Here is an 18,913-nt window from a genome sequence, read left to right as displayed (position 1 = left end):
GTTGCCAACTCTCAGAGGAGGGGTAGAGAGTTTCATATTGTTCTACTCTTACCAGTAAGCACCCAGAGTCCCCTGATGTTTGCCTCAGTAAAGAATCACAGCAACGATGGACAACATGCTTAATTATGTCCTCATGCCTTTTCCTTCTCCTTTCAGGCCACATCCATGTTTATAAAACCATTGTTCTCTACAGGATATTTGAATACAGTGGTTGAAGCTACATTAAGCCAGGCTTCTGCGTACTAGAACTTGGAATAATTAGTAATGGGAGGAGGTGGGGGAAGTGGAGGAAGGAACTGGTCGGGGTGTCTGAGCCTGGACGAGAGGCACAGGTAGGGGCACCAGCTAGCTCAGGGCGGTGATTTAACAAAGCAGCAGCATACAGTCAGACAGCATGGCAGAGCCATTTAATTCTTCCCGGACCAGGATGCTGTGGGGGTTGTGAAGGAGGAGAAGGCTCAGCAGCGAAAGGGATGCCCCTGGGCATGACAGCTCTGCACCAGCACACATGCTGGAGTTCATAGCCCAAAAGTCAAGTCTCAGCAGGACTGGCTGCTCCCCCCCCCCCCCCCCGAAGTCTCAGATGTTCATTGTCAGGATGATGAACTGGGAAGAAAAAGAAAAAGAAAAAGAAAAAGAAAAAGAAAAAGAAAAAGAAAAAGAAAAAGAAAGAGAGAGAGGTGAGGGCTGGTAAAACCCCTCCATTTTCTTACCAGCCTCAGGAACGGTCCCAGTTTATGTCACAGGAGCTCCTCCATGTGACCATTTTGCATGCAAACATGGACTTCTGCCTCAACGTGCAACATGAAAAAAATGTCTTATACTTTGAATTTCCCTTTCTGAGCAAGTCAAGCCAAGTGCCAAAGGTGAGAGAAAGAGAGAGAGAGTGAAATGTACTTTCTCCCTGTGGAGACACAGCCTCCTGGGTCCCCGAGGGCAGGGCAGTAGAAAGTGCCTTTTCCTCTTTGACGAGGGGCCCCTCCACCTTGAACAGGGCTGACCCTCCATCACAGAGGCGCTGCGGAGAGGGAAGTACGGAACAACTGCACAACGTGACTCCTCACCTCCTCCACCCTGAGTGCCTTCTGCCTGTTCTGCCCACTACTCTCTTATTATCACGTGGTGACATGGGGGGACATGATTTCGTGGGGGGATGATTTTTCTCTCCTTTCTGCCCTCCCTGGCAGAACAGGAACCAAGGTCAAGGTGATGGAGGACAGCTCGGTGCAGGAAGACTCTTAGCAGAGAAGGAGCAGGTGAGGTCAACTCAGGTGGAGAAAATCTCTGTATCTTGCGTGGAAGGAAGGGGCATTCAGAACGGTGGCTCTTGAATTTGGCCACACACTGGACTCACCAGGGAAAAATTTAAATATCAATGCTTGGGTCCCCACACCTGAGATTTGGATTGAATTGGTCTGCGGCATGACAAGGGCACTGGGGTTGCAAATCTCCCAAGGAGATGCTTATGTGTGGCTGGAGTCGGGCAGGTTAAAAACAGGAGAGGGGCACGGGAGGACACCGATTTGTCTTGGAGGGTGGTAACTATGGGCAGGGGCAAGAGCTTACACTGAATGGCTTGGGTCTGCTGAGTCAGGGGGACAGGAGGAAGAGCTCGTTCCAGCCCCCAGGCCTGTGACACTTAGGTAGGAAATGACGCCCTGAACCTGAAGCAATGGAATGTTTCGCCTATGCTTCTGGTACTCTGGGTCTTTGATGAAGAGGCCACTGAATGCCAGACCTGTGAACTCCCCTTGCACTGCGGACAAGTGACAACTGTCACACTTTCTTTATGCTTATTAGTGGCAAAATCTTGCAGCAAATAGAAATAAAGGTGGGCCCAGGGGTTCCTCTTGTTTTCTTTTCTTCTTCTTCTTTTTTTTTTTTTTTTTTTTTTTTGTATTTTTCCGAAGTTGGAAACGGGGAGGCAGTCAGACAGACTCCCGCATGCGGCCGACCGGGATCCACCCGGCACGCCCACCAGGGGGCAATGCTTTGCCCATCTGGGGCATCGCTCTGTTGCAACCAGAGCCATTCCAGCGCCTGAGGCAGAAGCCACAGAGCCATCCTCAGCGCCTGGGCCAACTTTGCTCCAATGGAGCCTTGGCTGCAGGAGGGGAAGAGAGAGACAGAGAGGAAGGAGAGGGGGAGGGGTGGAGAAGCAGATGGGCGCTTCTCCTGTGTGCCCTGGCTGGGAATCGAACCCAGGACTCCTGCACACCAGGCCGACACTCTACCACTGAGCCAACTGGCCAGGGCCCTCTTGTTTTCTTAAGAGACTAGTTTGAGGATGTACATCTTTCTTTTTTACACAGTTAACAACCAGAGTTATATGTATTGAGTGTGTTGTCCTTGCTAAAAGGGAAAGAGAATGCTAGAAAAGAAATGCCCAGTTTCTAGTCTCAGTGAACTTGTAATGTATCCAGGGACCTGGGATACAAACATGAGAACATTAGTGACAAGTCAACATAAATGAATTTTCAAATTTATGATATTACTATGAACCAAACTTTTGGTGTAAGTTTAAGGCTTACATCTCTTTCAGCAAATGGTGAAACTGAAGCATAGAGCAGGTTGATTGACCAAAATCAGTGCACAGGGAAGAGGAAGATTCCATCTCTTGTTTAGGACACACTGTCATCCACCTCTTTATCTTGGAATAGTCAATGAATGGTACCCAAATCCAAAGTGGTTAGTGAATTTGGAAGTGAGCTAATGTGTGCGGTGTGAGCCTGGGAAAAACTGCTCAGAGCTGGGGAAGGAGACAGAGGCTGCCTGGCTTCCTACCGTTACGGCCACGGAGAGCAGAGATGGACAGAAAGGCACAGGGACAGAAAGAAAAACGTGGGAAATTGAAATCGCAGGAACCACTGAAGGAAAATGTCCTGTGATCTTCTCCCTGCCTTTGGGCAGTAGGGGGTTTCACCAGTTCTCAGGCTTCAGTGTGTTTAGGAATCATTGGGGGTCCTGCTAAAGTGAGATCTCATTCAGCAGGTCTGAGGTGGGGTTTGGTTCCCTGCACTTTTTTGTTTCTGTTTTATTAGATATAATTGACATAGAACATTGCCCACATTCAAGGAACACAATGTGTTGTTATGACACATTTATATACTGCAATATGATTACCACATAGCATTAGCTATCACCTCTGTCATGACACATACTTATTCTTTCTTTTTTGCCCTGAAAACAAATAAGATCAAGACTCTTAGCAACTTTGAGGCTTATGACACAGTGTTGCTACCTGTAATCACTCTGCATTTCTAACCAGCTCTGCTAGGTGGTGCCCGTGCTGCTGGTTGTCAGATCGTGCTAGGCAGCGTGCAGAGAGCAATCTGCACCTGGAATGCCTCTTCCAAGCCTCTGAAACTCCATCACGCTCTCCCGCCATCACTTTTGCTGTGATTAGCCCCTGTAACTGCTATCACTTGTATGTTTTGCAGGGTTTTTGAGGAGTTTGCACGTGTGCATACATATACATGTGTGTGTGCATGTGCGCACACACACACTAAGAATCATGAGACCACAGGATGATATGAGCAAGGGGGAGGGAACAAATTGGAATGTAGAAGGCAGGCAGGCTGAGGAGCCCACATAGCAGAAGGAAAAGAAGACAAGGTTTGCTAGCTCTCTCTGTTCCTTAGGACTAATCTCAGTTTCCACTTCTGCAAAATGGGGATACTATTAGTCCTTAGCTCATGTGACTATTGTGACAATTCCATAGACTGCTAAATGCACAGTACATCAAAACTATTAGCAATCTGATTGCTGTTTTACCCCCAAAGCTAAATGTTAACCCTCACAGGCAATCAGGCAATCAGCAAACGTTTATGGAGTGTGGACTCCAGGCCTGGCCTAGGCTAGATTCCTAAGTGGAAGGTAGGCTTGGTCATACCTCATTTATGTTGAGATGAATGAATAGCTTGTTCTTTGTACTGAGAGCCTGGAACACCCCTGATGGGAGAGACATGAGAAAGGCATCTTTGCAGGAATCGTTCCTTCCACAGGCTTATTTTTTGCCCAGGACGAGGGCCTTCCGTGAAGCCTGTGAAAGAGCTACTCTGCCTGGTGGTGAGCATGGGTCCCACAGACCCAGCTCAGACCCTGACGGGATTTCTCTCCATGGAGGGAGGTAGCCTTTTGAAATCCTATGATGGAAGAGGCTGATGACCTCAGCACTGGGTGGCACACGTTGGCATCTACAACATCCAACCAGTTCCTGAATCCAAAACATTTCCCCATCTTCACTTTTTTGGAGGCTAAGATCCCTTGCAATCCATGGCCCTACTCCCAGAATAAAATCATGTGCACATGAAATTTTGCATGCATCCTGAAAGCTGAGAGCCCCTTGTGAGAAGTGAGCACTGTGGGTGCTCCCACATATTGGAGGAGCCAGGATAGGCGGGAGAGCCAGCCTCAGCCAGATGCTGAGACAGTGACTTTGCCCATTTTAGTCGAAGTGGTCAAGCCAGTCAACTCTGTCTTCACCTGACAGTCACCTGGGACCTTTAGAAACAACAAATGGGGGAGGAGGCTGTCATAGAATAAACAAGACAGAACCCAACAGCCAAATGCAGCGAGCAGATCCTAAGACCACCAGGAGAATATAAAAAGAGGACCTGTGGAATTTCAGCATGGACCAGGTCTTAGGTGACGTTGAGGACTTACAGAGAATTTTGTAAGGTATGCAAATTGTATGATGATTATGCTAAAAACAAGTCTGTCTTGTGATAGGTAATTACAGATGAAAGGACCGAATTTCTTAGAGCTGTTATTAAATAATTCAGAAAAAAATGTATGTGTTGGGTAATGTTTAGGAAAGATTATATGATGACAATTACTGAGGCTGGGTATAAGGCACTGGAACCACCTGGGTTGTTTTCACAAACACTGACACAGTGTGCCTCCCCCTAGATTCTAATTCAGTTGGTCTACTGAGCAGCCTGATAATCAAAATTGTGAAGCTCCCCCAGGGATTGTAACGTGTCACTAAGTTTGAGAAGCGCAGGTGGAGGGAAGGCTCATGGGAAATGATTATTCTTTATACTTAAGAGTCTGATTAAAAATATCTAGAATAAGAAGTTAAAATAATCCGTGGTCTTCTTCAAAGTTCTCCAGACAATGAATCTAAAGTGTGGGTCCCACGTAGGTGCTGATAAGCCCGAAGCACCTTCTCCCTGTCATCCCTAGATTATAAGAGCAAGCTGAGCACCCAGAAGGCTCGGGCCCAAGGGCATTAAGAAGGGAAATGGTAAGTTGAGAGAGAGAAGCCATCAAGTCTCAATACTGGTCATTTTTGACCAACCAGTAGGTCTAATAAGTGAATGTCTTTCAGGAGGGTCTTTGTAAAACGCACTGCTCACGGACTACCGGAACCCACCTGGCTGGACATTAAAGGCCCTTAGGACCTGCTCAATTCTCTCAAGTCAGCACTGTCAGTCAGCACCCACGCCCTGTCCACTACACACAGTCTTCGGACGCTTACAGTCCATGAAGACATGATCCCAAGAAGCAATACATGTGTTACCCGTGTCACAAAAGAAGCAGTGGGAGCTCTAGCACACTTGAAGCCAGGAGCCCAGACACTGCTGGGCTTCACCAGAGCCTGGAGTCACCTAGTGACACACCTTAGAAAATGCTGATGGGACTGGCGTCATCGTGGGTGGGACCCAGTGAAACACAGGCTCTTTGTTCAAAAATTATGAAGAGTAAAGATGGTGACCCTGGAGTGTTAAACCAAGTGCGGGCTCCCTCGGGGGTGTGGGGCCCTGTGCACTTGCCCAGACGGCACCCCCCCCCCCCCATGGTGGCTGTTAGGTGCCAAGTTACAGTCCCCAGACGTACTTCATCCAGCTTCAATTTTGCAGCAATATGACAATAAACCTCAAAGGCCGCCTGCACATAAACTCTCTCCTTTCTTGGGGTAGCAAATCCTGTTTGAGGTCTAGGGCTTACTTGTACAAAGACATGATGGAGAGAGAAAGAGAGAGACCCTTCTGACTCTGTGTATTATGGTGGGATTTGACCTGAAACCGGTTCTTGCTCAGCTCAGAGGCAGGAACCTCTCTCATCTCTGCCTGTCATCATCCTCCCACAAAGACATTGACTGAATACAGGGAACGACTGTTACAACTGATGCATTGCAGGGAAGATGCACATATTCCCGCACGTCACAGACACAGCTGACGGCTCTCTGGGCCTGTTTTTTGTCATGATTTGTGGCAGGTTGTTTCTCACATGCTCCTAGAAGGTGACGGAGGGGAGGTGGACTCTCCCCCGGAACTGAGGACATGCAGCCCCCCAGACGCTTACGGCTGGCATTCTCCAATTGGACCAGGCAGTTGAGGAAGTCATCAAAGCCCAATTGGAGCTCCTCATTTGCATACCTGAGGACGATCAGCTGCAGGAGGTGATTGTTCAGCTGAAAGCCTGTGGGGACAGTGAGGAGACAACACGACTGGGTCCCAAGGGGCGCATCATCAAGGAGTGCCAGTCAGCTGACCAGTGGACAGGGAACTCCCAGACCCGATCTGAATGCAGTGTGACAGTGCGCGCATGTGCGTGTGCGTGTATGCGTGTGCGTGTGTGTGCGCGCGCGCGCGCTCACAGGTAAAGTCACAGCTATTTCTTCTGAGTTTAACCCTTTGAGTAGTGAGTTTTTTCCATGCTAGCTGACCCCCAGGAGTGAGTTTCTTTTTTAAAAAATGAAATTAGTTCCAATTCCAGTTTTATTAACTTAAAATCATGTTTGATAACCAATTTATGGAAACAAGATGAACATACAATAGCCTTTTTTTTTTTTTTTTTTCATTTTTCTGAAGCTGGAAAGGGGAGAGACAGTCAGACAGACTCCCGCATGCGCCCGGCCGGGATCCACCCGGCACGCCCACCATGGGGCGACGCTCTGCCCACCAGGGGGCGATGCTCTGCCCCTCCGGGGCGTCGCCATGTTGCGACCAGAGCCACTCTAGCGCCTGAGGCAGAGGCCACAGAGCCATCCCCAGCTCCCGGGCCATCTTTGCTCCAATGGAGCCTCGGCTGTGGGAGGGGAAGAGAGAAACAGAGAGGAAAGCGCGGCGGAGGGGTGGAGAAGCAAATGGGCGCTTCTCCTGTGTGCCCTGGCCGGGAATCGAACCCGGGTCCTCCGCACGCTAGGCCGACGCTCTACCGCTGAGCCAACCGGCCAGGGCCAATAGCCTTTTTTTTAAAGGTTGCCTTACACATTTTTAAAATAAAAATCTTGTACTATTGTACTCTGGATAGTCAGGAGGCACGAGAACGTGCATGAATGTTTGTACTGTGCTCCTGGTCTTGGTTTGGACGCCAACCTCATCCACTATGTCTTGCTGACTTTTCAGGACACCTCATTTGGGGGAACTCAATGCTGGGTGGTGTCTGAGCCCCGTTCCCATCAGCCTTCTTTCTAGTTCTATGTCCGAGTCTACGTCCAGCTTCATGTCCAGCTCCTGCCAGGCTACAAGATTCCAGCCATCACCCCTGCAGTGAGTAGACATTTCCCAAGGGCATTTTAACCCAAAGGTGTTGGTGTAGTGGAAGCTCTAGAAATAGCATTTCTCAAAGAATAAAATATTACCATTTGTGACAGCATGATGGACCTAGACGGTATATGCTATGGGCAATAAGTCAGACAGAGAAAGACAGAAACCATATGATTTCACTTATATGTGGAATGTAAAGAAAGAAATTAAGAAACAAAATAGAAACAGACTCATAGATACAAAGACTAATGGTTGCCAGATGGGAGGGGGTTGGGTGAAAGAGATGAAGGGCTTAAGATGTACAAATTGGCAGTTATAAAATAGTCATGAAACTGTAAGTACAGCAGAAGGAATATAGTAATAGTACCCCAATGACTGTGTATTGGGCCATGTGGGTACTGGAAACATCAGGGGAAACACTTTGTAAAGTATATGATTGACCACTATGATGTACACTGGAAACGAATACAAAACAATATTGAATGTCAATTGTAATTGAAAATAAAATTTAAGAAGAAATCACGTACCTGACCAGGCGGTGGCACAGTGGATAGAGCATCGAACTGGAATGCAGAGGACCCAGGTTCAAAACCCCAAGGTCGCTGGCTTGAGCATGGGCTCACCAGCTTGAGTGCCGGTTTGCTGGCTTGAGCGTGGGATCACGGACATGACCCCATGGTAGCTGGTTTGAGCCCAAGGTCACTGGCTTGAGTAAGGGGTCACTCGCTCTGCTGTAGCCCCCAGTCAAGGCACTTATGAAAAAGCAATCAGTGAACAACTAAGGAGCTGCAATGAAGAATTGATGCTTTTCATCTTTCTCCCTTCCTGTCTGTCTATCCCTATTTGTCCCTCTCTCTGACTCTCTCTCTATCTCTGTCAAAAAAAAAAAGAAAAGAAAAAATAAGAAATCACATTTTTTCCAAAGGGGCGCTAGGCTAGTGCCCACCGTGAATGTAAGGGTGCAGGGGCCCATTCACCTCATGCTCAGGGCAGTGAGGATGCCAGGCTGGGGCAGGCTCCTGGGTTTGAGCCTCATGTTGCTCTGACCAGGGGCCATTGTTTCACTTCCCTGGGCTTTGTTTTCCTCATTGGTTGAATGAGGGGAGGTAAAGTTCCTTTTAGATCAATATTTAATGCTTTGATTTCTAACCACTGTCCTCAGGGATGACATCCCCTTTTCATTTAGATCTCCATGCTCACTTTCCAGGAAATGTTCGAAGTATTCCTCAAAAGCCCACTAGGGTGCCTGATTCCAGACAGAGGAGGCAGCCAGCCTGACACTGAACACAGGTCCTGGCACCTACACAGGGGTGCTGGCTGTCGGTGACGTCCAGGTCCCTGGCTGCTCTCAGTGGGAAGCCTCCCCTTCCCCACCCTCCCTAAGTTGGGGTAGGAAAGACTAGGTCACATCCCTCCTCTCTGAAGGGCTCCCCTTTTCCCCTCCTCTGTTCTTCTGGCCTAGAAGTGGGGTCGCCACCCCCTAACAAGTTGTCATCTGTGGCACTTTCCACATTTTTTTTTTTGTATTTTTCTGAAGTGAGAGGCTGGGAGGCAGAGAGACAGACTCCCGCATGTGTCCGACCAGGATCCACCCAGCATGCCCACCAAGGGGTGATGCTCTGCTTATCTGGGGCATTGCTCCATTGCAACCAGAGCCATTCTAGCGCCTGGGGTGGAGGCCATGGAACCATCTTCAGCGCCTGGGCCAAGTTTTTGCTCCAATGGAGTTTTGGCTGTAGGAGGGGAAGAGAGAGATTGAGAGGAAGGAGAGGGAGACGGGGAGAAGCAGATGGGCGCTTCTCCTGTGTGCCCTGACCAGGAATCAAATCCAGGACTTTCACACTCTGGGCCAACGCTCTACCACTGAGCCAACTGGCCAGGGGCTCTCCACATTTTGAACCATCTTATTTTCATCTCCCTTGCGTAGGACACAAGATGGTCCTGATTTTGTACATCCTGTCCCTTTATCAGACCATGAAGCTGACTGTGCTTCCAGATACTTGGTTTACTTGGGAGGGACCAGATGACAAGCTTTGGCAGGGTGCAGGGGGCAGGCCTGTGAAGCCGGGCTGTGGGCTGCAGTGACTGCCCAAAGCTCAGCTATACGTGGAAGACAGGCGACCCCCAGAGACTCAGTCATGGCAGCTACTCCACCCAGAACCCACCCTTCTTGCAGGAAGCCTGGTATAAACTGTGAGTGAATCATCCAGTTTGGATTCAGACCACTGGTGACAAAGCTAGAAACAGGGCTGCAGATGGCTCCTCCCTGACCCAGGACCAGGCGATGGAAACCAGAGGTTAGAGGTTTGGACGCACTGCAGCTTGCCACCAAAGGGACACATGAAACTAACTCTGCGTGGCCAGAAGTGCTGGCCAGAGGCTGAGAGGCCTTAGGGGTCAGGCTAAGTTCATCCTTGGTGGGTGCATTTGAGAGATTCCTGCCCATACTGCATGGTGGTTTAAAGCATGGGCCCTGGTGTGAGTGAGGGATGCTGAGTCGGAGGCCTGGCTCTGAGGCCTGGATGCAGTCTGTGCCCACATTCGGGCTTTTCGGTATGTGCATCTGAACGGCTCTCAGCACGGTGCGCAGCTCGTAGGAGGACATGGTGCCAGACCTGTCGGCGTCACACTGGAGGAAAAGGCTCTGTGGGAGGACAGCAGAGGCAATGAGGACCACAGAGCCCCCTCCCGGACCATCGATGGCAGTAACTGGGGGAAGTGAGCTCAGGAGGGGAGACTCCTCACAGGGGCAGGGCAGCAATGGCTGGGGTGGGTTCTCCAGAGGAAGGCGGGCCCTTTTGTTATTTTCATTTGGTCAGTGGCACTGAGATTTGGCTGTAATGTCAACAATAAGTGCCGGAATGCCGTTCTTTTTTCTTCCCTTTGCCCTTCCCTTTGCCCTCCTGAACACAAAATCCCCAGCTGGCAACACTTCGGTCTCTTAAACCCCTGCTTTCTGCTCTGGGCTTGTACGATCCCAGGGGTGCTGTGTGCTCGCCGGGCTACATACTGTCCATGCCCTCAGTCTGCCCCAGAACACTTTGAATTCATCGAACTCTAGCTTCCCGTTGCCGCTGGTCTGTGCCAAGTGCGTTAAGGAGACCTTGAGTGCGTGTCAGCTGGAGGCTCCTTATGGGACCTCTGACCCAGGACCGCAGCGGGGAGGGGCAATGGGCTGGGGTGGGTGACGTGGGGACACAGGTTCAGGGCTTTAGGGGAGGTGCTTTAACTGTTAAAACATTAATGTCTGAAGAGAGGACATGGCAGGGTTGAGATGGCATCGGCACACAAAACTCTTTCATTCCCCTGCATGGGACCCCAGAGTAGCAACAAGATCCCCAAGTCCCTTCAAAACATTCCCCTCCTTGGACAGGTTGTGCCTTTTGATTCTGTTCCAGGTCTAGCAGCAGGGACCTCCCAGGCTTTGGTTGCCCTTGTAAAAAAGACCATTGTGCTGGGTATGGGCGCCCGTTTTAGGAAGGTCTGCACTATAGAGAAACATGTAGCGTCTACTTCTGCACACACATTGGAAGGATACATCCATTAGAGAAATGATGTTTTTGCAGGAAACCAGGCTTAGCTTCTTGAATTTGATGTCCTTTTCTGAAGTCACACATGAAAGCAGAGTTCAGATCATCCCTAAAGAGATTTACCTAGTGCCATCTGCTGAAAGTCCGATGGCGTGGTTAGATCTGGGGCTGGGGAGGGTGGGGACATGGCCGATCTCTTAGGATGCTGGTGTGAGTAGAAGTTGACATGGCCTTTTGGGAGGAAGATTTGCAAAATACAAAAGAAAGCCTTAAAAATAGAAATATCCTTCCATCTATTTATCCCAGTTTTAAGAATCCCAAGGAAACAAATATCAATTAAAATTTTCCTCATCAGATTACTTTTTGTTTCTTTGTTGATTAATATTTTTAAGTCGAATTTATTGAGATGACACGGTTAACTTAATCATATAGGCTTCAAGTGCCCAACTGTACAACACATCTCTGTACACTGTATTGTGTGTTTACACCTCCAGGTCAAGTCTCCATTCACCACCATTTATCCCTCCAACCCTCTTCCACCTCCCTGCCCCAGCTTTTCCCCACACCCCGGCAATCACCACACTGTTGTCCGAGTCCATCAGGTTATTTATATTGGCGAACATTTAGAAATTATCTAAATGACCAGTGGAAGGGCAATAAGTTATGTCCAAAAGGTAGATTAGTACACAGTTCTTAATAATTATGCTTTTGAAACATATTTAATGACCTGAGAAATTGGAGAAATTTGAACACTCACACACTGCTGATGGAAATGTAAAAGTCACTTTGGAAAAAGTCAGGCAATTATTAAAACAGTAACTACAGAGTTACCATGTAACCCAGCAATTCTCTTAGCTATCTATATAACCCAGAGAAATGAAAACACATGTTCATACAAATAACTTGTACCCAAATGTTCATGGCAGCATTATTTCTAATAGCCAAAAAGTGGCCATAACCTCAATGTCCATCACTGGAGGAATGCATAAAAAGAAGGTGGTCTGTTCATACAGTGGAATACTATCCAGCTGTTATAAAAAGAAATGAAGTGTGGCCCTGGCCGGTTGGCTCAGCGGTAGAGCGTCGGCCTGGCGTGTGGGGGACCTGGCCAGGGCACATAGGAGAAGCGCCCATTTGCTTCTCCAGCCCCCCTCCTCCTTCCTCTCTGTCTCTCTCTTCCCCTCCCGCAGCCAAGGCTCCATTGGAGCAAAGATGGCCCGGGCGCTGGGGATGGCTCCTTGGCCTCTGCCCCAGGCACTAGAGTGGCTTTGGTCTCGGCAGAGTGACGCCCCAGAGGGGCAGAGCATCGCCCCCTGGTGGGCAGAGCATCGCCCCCTGGTGGGCGTGCCGGGTGGATCCCAGTTGGGCGCATGCGGGAGTCTGTCTGACTGTCTCTCCCCGTTTCCAGCTTCAGAAAAATACAAAAAAAAAAAAAAAAAAAGAAATGAAGTGTGACACATGCTACACCATGATGAATGAAAGGAGCCAGTCAAAAAGGACCACATATTATGTCAATCCTTCCATATGAAAAGCCCAGAGTGAGCAGATCTCTAGAAACAGAAAATAGATGAATGTTTGCCAGAGACTGGGGGAAACGGCTCCTGGGTACAGGGCTGCTTTCTGGAATAATGAAATGCTCTAAAATTGATGGTGATATTAGCACACATCGGTGAACATATCAGAAGCCACTGAATTGTATATGTTAAAATGGGTGAGTCATGTAGTATGTGATTTATATCTCAAACCTGTCATATTAAAATATAAAATTGTGTCTATAATTTAAAACTAATCATGTGTTGTCCATATGTACAGGAGTGGACAAAAGTGGTTTACAGCTGTAATACAAATAAATAATACAATAATCAATAAATGATAATATAAGAATAAACTCTAGGTCCTGGCTGGGTAGCTCAGTTGGTTAGAGTGTTGTCCTGAATGCCAAGTTTGTAGGTTTGATCCCTTGTATAGGCACATACAGGAATTAACCAATGAATACATAAATAAGTGGGACAACAATTGATGTTTCTCTCTCCCTCTTCCATTCCTCTCTCTCTCTAAAATTATAAATAAATAAAAATAAACTTGGGCCCTGGCCAGTTGGCTCAGTGGTAGAGTGTCGGCCTGGCGTGCAGGAGTCCCGGGTTCAATTCCCGGCCAGGGCACACAGAAGAAGCACCCATCTGCTTCTCCACCCCTCCTCTTCTCCTTCCTCTCTGTCTCTCTCTTCCCCTCCCGCAGCCAAGGCTCCATTGGAGCAAAGTTGGCCTGGGCACTGAGGATGGCTCTATGGCCTCTGCCTCAGGCGCTAGAATGGCTCTGGTTGCAATAGAGCAATGCCCCAGATGGGCAGAGCATCGCCCCCTGGTGGGCATGTCAGGTGGATCTCGGTCGGGCGCATGCAGGAGTCTGTCTGACTGCCTCCCCGTTTCCAACTTCAGAAAAATACAAAAAAAATAAAAAATAAAAAATAAATAAACTTGGTGCTTCATGTACTCACAACTGTAAATTTACTTTTGACCACACACAGACTACATGTGTGATACATATACACAAATACAAAGACACATACATATTTGTTAACAGTGATCATGAGTGGTGAGATGATTGTCATCCTTGTCATCAGGCTTTTACACTTTTTAGAATTATCTACCATAAATCTGCATCATTTTTGTAATCAGGAAATAAGCCTGTTTAATTGTAATCAGGAATTAAGTCTGTTTAATGTCAGCCCTAGAAGGCAGGTCTGTGGACCCTGAAAGCAGGGAGCCTGAGAGCTGAGGGGCCCTAGACAGTGTGCTGTCACAGGTTTGCCCCTACAGGAGCCTGGGGTCCCCCATGGGGCACAGAGTGGGTGTGAGCACTTACTCTTTTGTAGCACAGCATTTAAAACATACTCCAGTTCCTCTGCTGTCACCTCCATGTCCTGTTAAAGTGGAGAATATTACTTTTTAGGGCTCTCAGAGCCTTCTTTGGGAGTTTCTTTCAGTTCTGACCTTGCTTTGGCTCAGTGACAGACCAGCCCTCAGGAGTCGGCTACAGGCCCTGATCAGACGGTGCGTGGCTGCAGCGGCTCACTTCTCCAGGACCTGCGACCCAACCCAGAAAGCGGGGAGCAAGCTGGGCAGGCCAGCATGCTCACAGTCCCTGAGCTAAAGTTCCCATGGGATTCTTATGTTGGGGGACATTTGGGTCTGAGCCCCCTGAGTCCCCAGCCCTGAACAGCAGAACATTTAAATGCCCACACTGGGACAGGGGGCTTACCCCAGTAACTGTTTCAATCAGAAGACCGGGAGTATGGCTCTTATTTTCAAAACCTCTGGGGGTGAATTTCAGAACCACTGATCGAGGGTGCGCCTCTAAATCCCACTATATCTCAGCATGCACAGCACCTAAGAGCTTCTTAGAAATGCAGAATCCAGGCCTGCACAGCTCTTCGCTGAGGACCATTTATCTCCAGAGGCCCAGCTGACTATGTACAGGACGGTTTGGGCAGCACTGACTTAGGCCTCCTCTTGTCTAGGGTTTTAAACCAGCAAATAACTGGCAGAGTCATTTTCACATATATCTGCCCAGGTTCTACCTCTGGGCATCTGAGGCCTAGGGGTTGGGATGGGTTGAGATGGGTTGGGGTGTTTAGCCCCAGTGAAGAACCACTAATCCAGCCTAACCCCCCCTGAACGGAACAGCCAATTGTCCAAGTGTCCACCCTGCTGGTGAGAAGAAGAGCAGGACCAGCCCTGAGCCCCTGAACTCTCTAGATACTTTCTGAATTAATAAAGTTGAGTGACTCTCCTGAAATAGTCCCCCCTTCATTGGAAACCTCAATCTCTATTTCTGGTAATTTCTGTCCCTCCCTACAACCCTCCACCACTCCCAGGGGTGCTCACCCAAGCCAACCCTCCAGATGGGCCCTGAGGCTGGGGATTTTTCACACCCTTACCCCCTCACCTGCTCTCCTGCCCGGGGCTGCAGTTCACCACCCTGCCTGCTGTGGTGTAGACAGAACCTCACCTTTCCCCGCCCCAGTCCACTGTCCCCCAGTCTCCCTGACTGTGTCTAGAACAGTGCTGAGATCCTCGATCAGGGTTGCATCCCCAGGTCTGGGTGTCACTCTGACAAGTCAGGAGCCCAGTCAGGGTGGGAAGCTAACCTAGTCATTAGCATCTTACAATGAATTGGTTACTAGGCTACATTTATTTATGGCTACCAACTGAAGAGCTTCACAAGGACATGGATGGGGCAGTTTCTGGAAAGACAGAGGCCTGAGCAGGTTCAGGGAGAACCCAGGGCCTCTAACAAGCCAGCCGAGTGACAGAGAAGATGGGAATGGGGCCAAGGGGCAAAAGGATCCATTCTCTTCTTCCCTGGTGATCTCTATGGCCCTGGTGTTAAGGTGCAAAATGCTGGTTACATGTTTATAATTTAATGGTGGCTTGAATGATACCACCTTCAAAGAGAGTGGAGAGAAGGCAGTGATTTCTGGGCAGAGTTCAAAGGAGCCATCTCATGATTTTCCCCCCCTGGTCTGAGCCCCTCTGGGGGCCAAGCCTCCATCACCAGTGCTGTGAAGGGTGCGGTGGGAGGGCCGTCTGTAGGAGCTCTCAGTGACCAGGGCTGATCTCACTTTGTAACTAGCCCCACCACGCGCGGGGAGTGTTGCTGACAAGCATTCTTGTTACTATATCCCTGGAGTTGGGGACATCGTGGAGATCAAGGCCCTGGGCAGCCACAGCCACACCTCACCTCCCTAGCGACTCGTTCAAACAGAGCCCTGAATTGCTTCTCCTCTTCTGTCTCCTGGCCTGGTGCGGTCGGCTTTGGAATCTAAAACTGAACCAGAGGAGCTTGGATTGGAACCACAGGAAAGACACGTGGCATCCACTCTCCTATAGAAGTAGCAGGAAAGAAGAGGTCCGGCTGGAGGTGGTGCCACCAAGGGAGAAACCCAGACCTCCCAGCCAGATGACGTGTGTGCCATTCAGACGAGCTTGGGATTGGTCCTGCCGATGACACTAGGAACAGTCCTAATTCCTTGTGAAGGCTCCTTGGAAGGAGCGTCTGAAGGTCTTGTTGGTGGCCTCCTCAAGTCCTTCTCGCCATACAGGTGAGAACACTAAAGGCAGCGGACTCCTGATGACACTCTCTGCACTTCCTCTGTCTTACCACGCACACTCTTGCCTGTGATAAGCTGCTCGGTCATCGGCATTGGTGACAAAGCTTTGAGAGCAGGAGTCTGTTCCTAGCATGGAGCATGTGGCTGGGTGCATAGGAAGAGCTCAGCAAGGGCTGTGGGTGTTTGTCTTGTTTCGTTTTTGGGCCCCGTTAATAAGCCACAAACCAGACAGGGCAGCGAGAGCAGCAAGCGCCCTCCTGAGAGCACATCACTGCTATCTGGGGGTGTCAGGCTGCCTTGGTGACATCTGAGCACCTTGGGAAAGTCTCAGCGCCCCTCAGAGGCGGATTTAACGGCAGAGGCACTGGGCATGCGCCCTGGGCCCAACTTCTGAAGGGCCCCACAAAACCCCAACTTTTTTTTTTTTTAAATAAATTTTTATTAATGGGATGACATTAATAAATCAGGGTACATATATTCAAAGAAAACATGTCCAGGTTATCTTGTCATTAAATTATGTTGCATACCCCTCGCCCAGAGACAGATTGTCCTCCGTCACCCTCTATCTAGTTTTCTCTGTGCCCCTCCCCCTCCCCCTAACTCTCTCCCTCCCTCCCTCCTGCGTCCTCCCTCCCCCCACCCCTGGTAACCACCACACTCTTGTCCATGTCTCTTAGTCTCGTTTTTATGTTCCACCAATGTATGGAATCATGTAGTTCTTGTTTTTTTCTGATTTACTTATTTCACTCAGTATAATGTTATCAAGATCCCACCATTTTGCTGTAAATGATCTGATGTCATCATTTCTTATGGCTGAGTAGTATTCCATAGTGTATATGTGCCACATCTTCTTTATCCAGTCTTCTATTGAAGGGCTTTTTGGTTGTTTCCATGTCTTGGCCACTGTGAACAGTGCTGCAATGAACATGGGGCTATATGTGTCTTTACGTATCAATGTTTCTGAGGTTTTGGGGTATATACCCAGTAGAGGGATTGCTGGGTCATAAGGTAGTTCTATTTTCAGTTTTTTGAGGAACCACCATACTTTCCTCCATAATGGTTGTACTACTTTACATTCCCACCAACAGTGGATGAGAGTTCCCTTTTCTCCGCAGCCTCTCCAACATTTGCTATTACCCGTCTTGTTGATAATAGCTAATCTAACAGGGGTGAGGTGGTATCTCATTGTAGTTTTGATTTGCATTTCTCTAATAACTAATGAAGCTGAGCATCTTTTCATATATCTGTTGGCCATTTGTATTTCTTCCTGGGAGAAGTGTCTGTTCATGTCCTCTTCCCATTTTTTTATTGGATTGTTTGTTTGTTTGTTGTTGAGTTTTATGAGTTCTTTGTAAATTTTGGATATTAGGCCCTTATCTGAGCTGTTGTTTGAAAATATCATTTCCCATTTAGTTGGCTGTCTAAAACCCCAACTTTATACTTTTTTCTAATGACACCCAGTTTGGTTTCATATGTGCCATATTAACATTAATAGTACATAATATTTTTTATTTATTTAAAAATATGGTTAACATGTATTTTTATTTTCCCTGTCTCTCTCTTTTTTTTAAGGAGCCCAATATTTTCTTCTATGCCTATGGCCTCAACTGACTTTAATCTGGCTCTGGCGCCGCGGACAAGTAGAAAATCAGCCCTGCTCTCCCAACGCACAACACAGGGAAGAAGAAACGTGTTCCCCCGAGTCCCCAGTGAGAGAATCTGCCGGCCTCTCTAATTTTAAAGGTATCCCATTCCCTCCAGAAGCATCAACTGTCTCAGGAAACAGAGAAAGTAGACAGCACAGAGAGATCACTCTAATCAGAGGTTTCTACTGGGCACCTACCTGGTTCCCCTGCCAGGTCCTGCGGGCTGGGAGAGGTCAGAAAGCAGAGTCTTGTTCTCCAGGTTAGGATCAAGGTGCTTACCTGATCACAGGTAACCACTCTCTGACCTTTTGAGCTTTATGTGACGCTTTGGTTACAAGGACAGGCTCCAGGACAGCCACCGAGTCCCGTACTCCACAGTAACACAGGAAGGCTCACCTCAGGAAGGTCGATATCCACATCTCCATCCAGGTCCCTGCGGAGGCAGAACAGACACTTCCTCATTAGGATCCGCGGCGCTAAAGGGCCCAGAGGTCCTGGAAGGCTCTGTCCCATGAAGACCCTCTTCGCAGTGCCTTTCACATGACCTCACTCCTCCTCCCCATCTCAGAGCCTGCCCAGAACGCAAACAGAGGGAGCCAGCTTGGCCCTCACCGATGGAGAACTTGCACGTTCTGGGTTTCTGGAATAAAAAGCTAAACTGCAGTCATTCCCATTTCCTGGACACACTTTAACAAAGAATAGTTATGAAGAGTTATATAGAACAGCAAAGTCCTGAGGCCCTGTGAGCCGAACACTGTCATCACTGTCATCTCCAAAGGAGATCTGAGGTCACTGGAGACAGTCCATTAGCCATTGAGTGTGAATCATTCATGGGGAATTTAAAGATTATAGAGCACATTGGATCAAAATAAAAAAGAGGGCCTCTGAAATGGCCCTTCCTATGGCTGTCACTCCCTGATCCCACTACGAGCAAGGGGCTGTGTGGTTATGTGTTATGTCTGGGGAAGATGCTGGAAACATGTCTGCTGTTCACATAGTCAGGGGAATGCAGTGTTTGGAAAGCAGTAATACTGAGAGGAGGCACAGGCTTCAGCCTTTGCTGATACATCGGGGAGAATCCAATCTTAGAGTGAGACGTGAAGCACACCCACAAGAGGTCTGCTAAAA

At 48.6% G+C, this 18,913-nt stretch overlaps 1 protein-coding gene across 1 annotated transcript in view; it reads right to left on the bottom strand.

Moving 5' to 3' along the window:
- Positions 1-579: 579 nt before the first annotated feature.
- The window catches only part of CAPN9 (calpain 9), a 60,907-nt gene continuing 42,573 nt past the window's right edge, over positions 580-18,913 (bottom strand). Inside the window, exons 14-22 of the mRNA XM_066360149.1 lie at positions 18,182-18,218; positions 15,770-15,850; positions 13,892-13,949; positions 11,035-11,099; positions 10,507-10,575; positions 10,065-10,140; positions 6,310-6,429; positions 3,893-3,951; positions 580-606 (exon numbers count right to left, since the gene is read on the bottom strand). Coding sequence (XP_066216246.1) covers positions 580-606; positions 3,893-3,951; positions 6,310-6,429; positions 10,065-10,140; positions 10,507-10,575; positions 11,035-11,099; positions 13,892-13,949; positions 15,770-15,850; positions 18,182-18,218 — 592 coding nt within the window. The remainder of the gene's footprint in view (positions 607-3,892; positions 3,952-6,309; positions 6,430-10,064; positions 10,141-10,506; positions 10,576-11,034; positions 11,100-13,891; positions 13,950-15,769; positions 15,851-18,181; positions 18,219-18,913) is intronic.

Source organism: Saccopteryx leptura, chromosome 1, assembly GCF_036850995.1.
Source record: "Saccopteryx leptura isolate mSacLep1 chromosome 1, mSacLep1_pri_phased_curated, whole genome shotgun sequence".
Taxonomy (NCBI): domain Eukaryota; kingdom Metazoa; phylum Chordata; class Mammalia; order Chiroptera; family Emballonuridae; genus Saccopteryx; species Saccopteryx leptura.
This window is presented reverse-complemented; position numbering and strand designations above follow the sequence as displayed.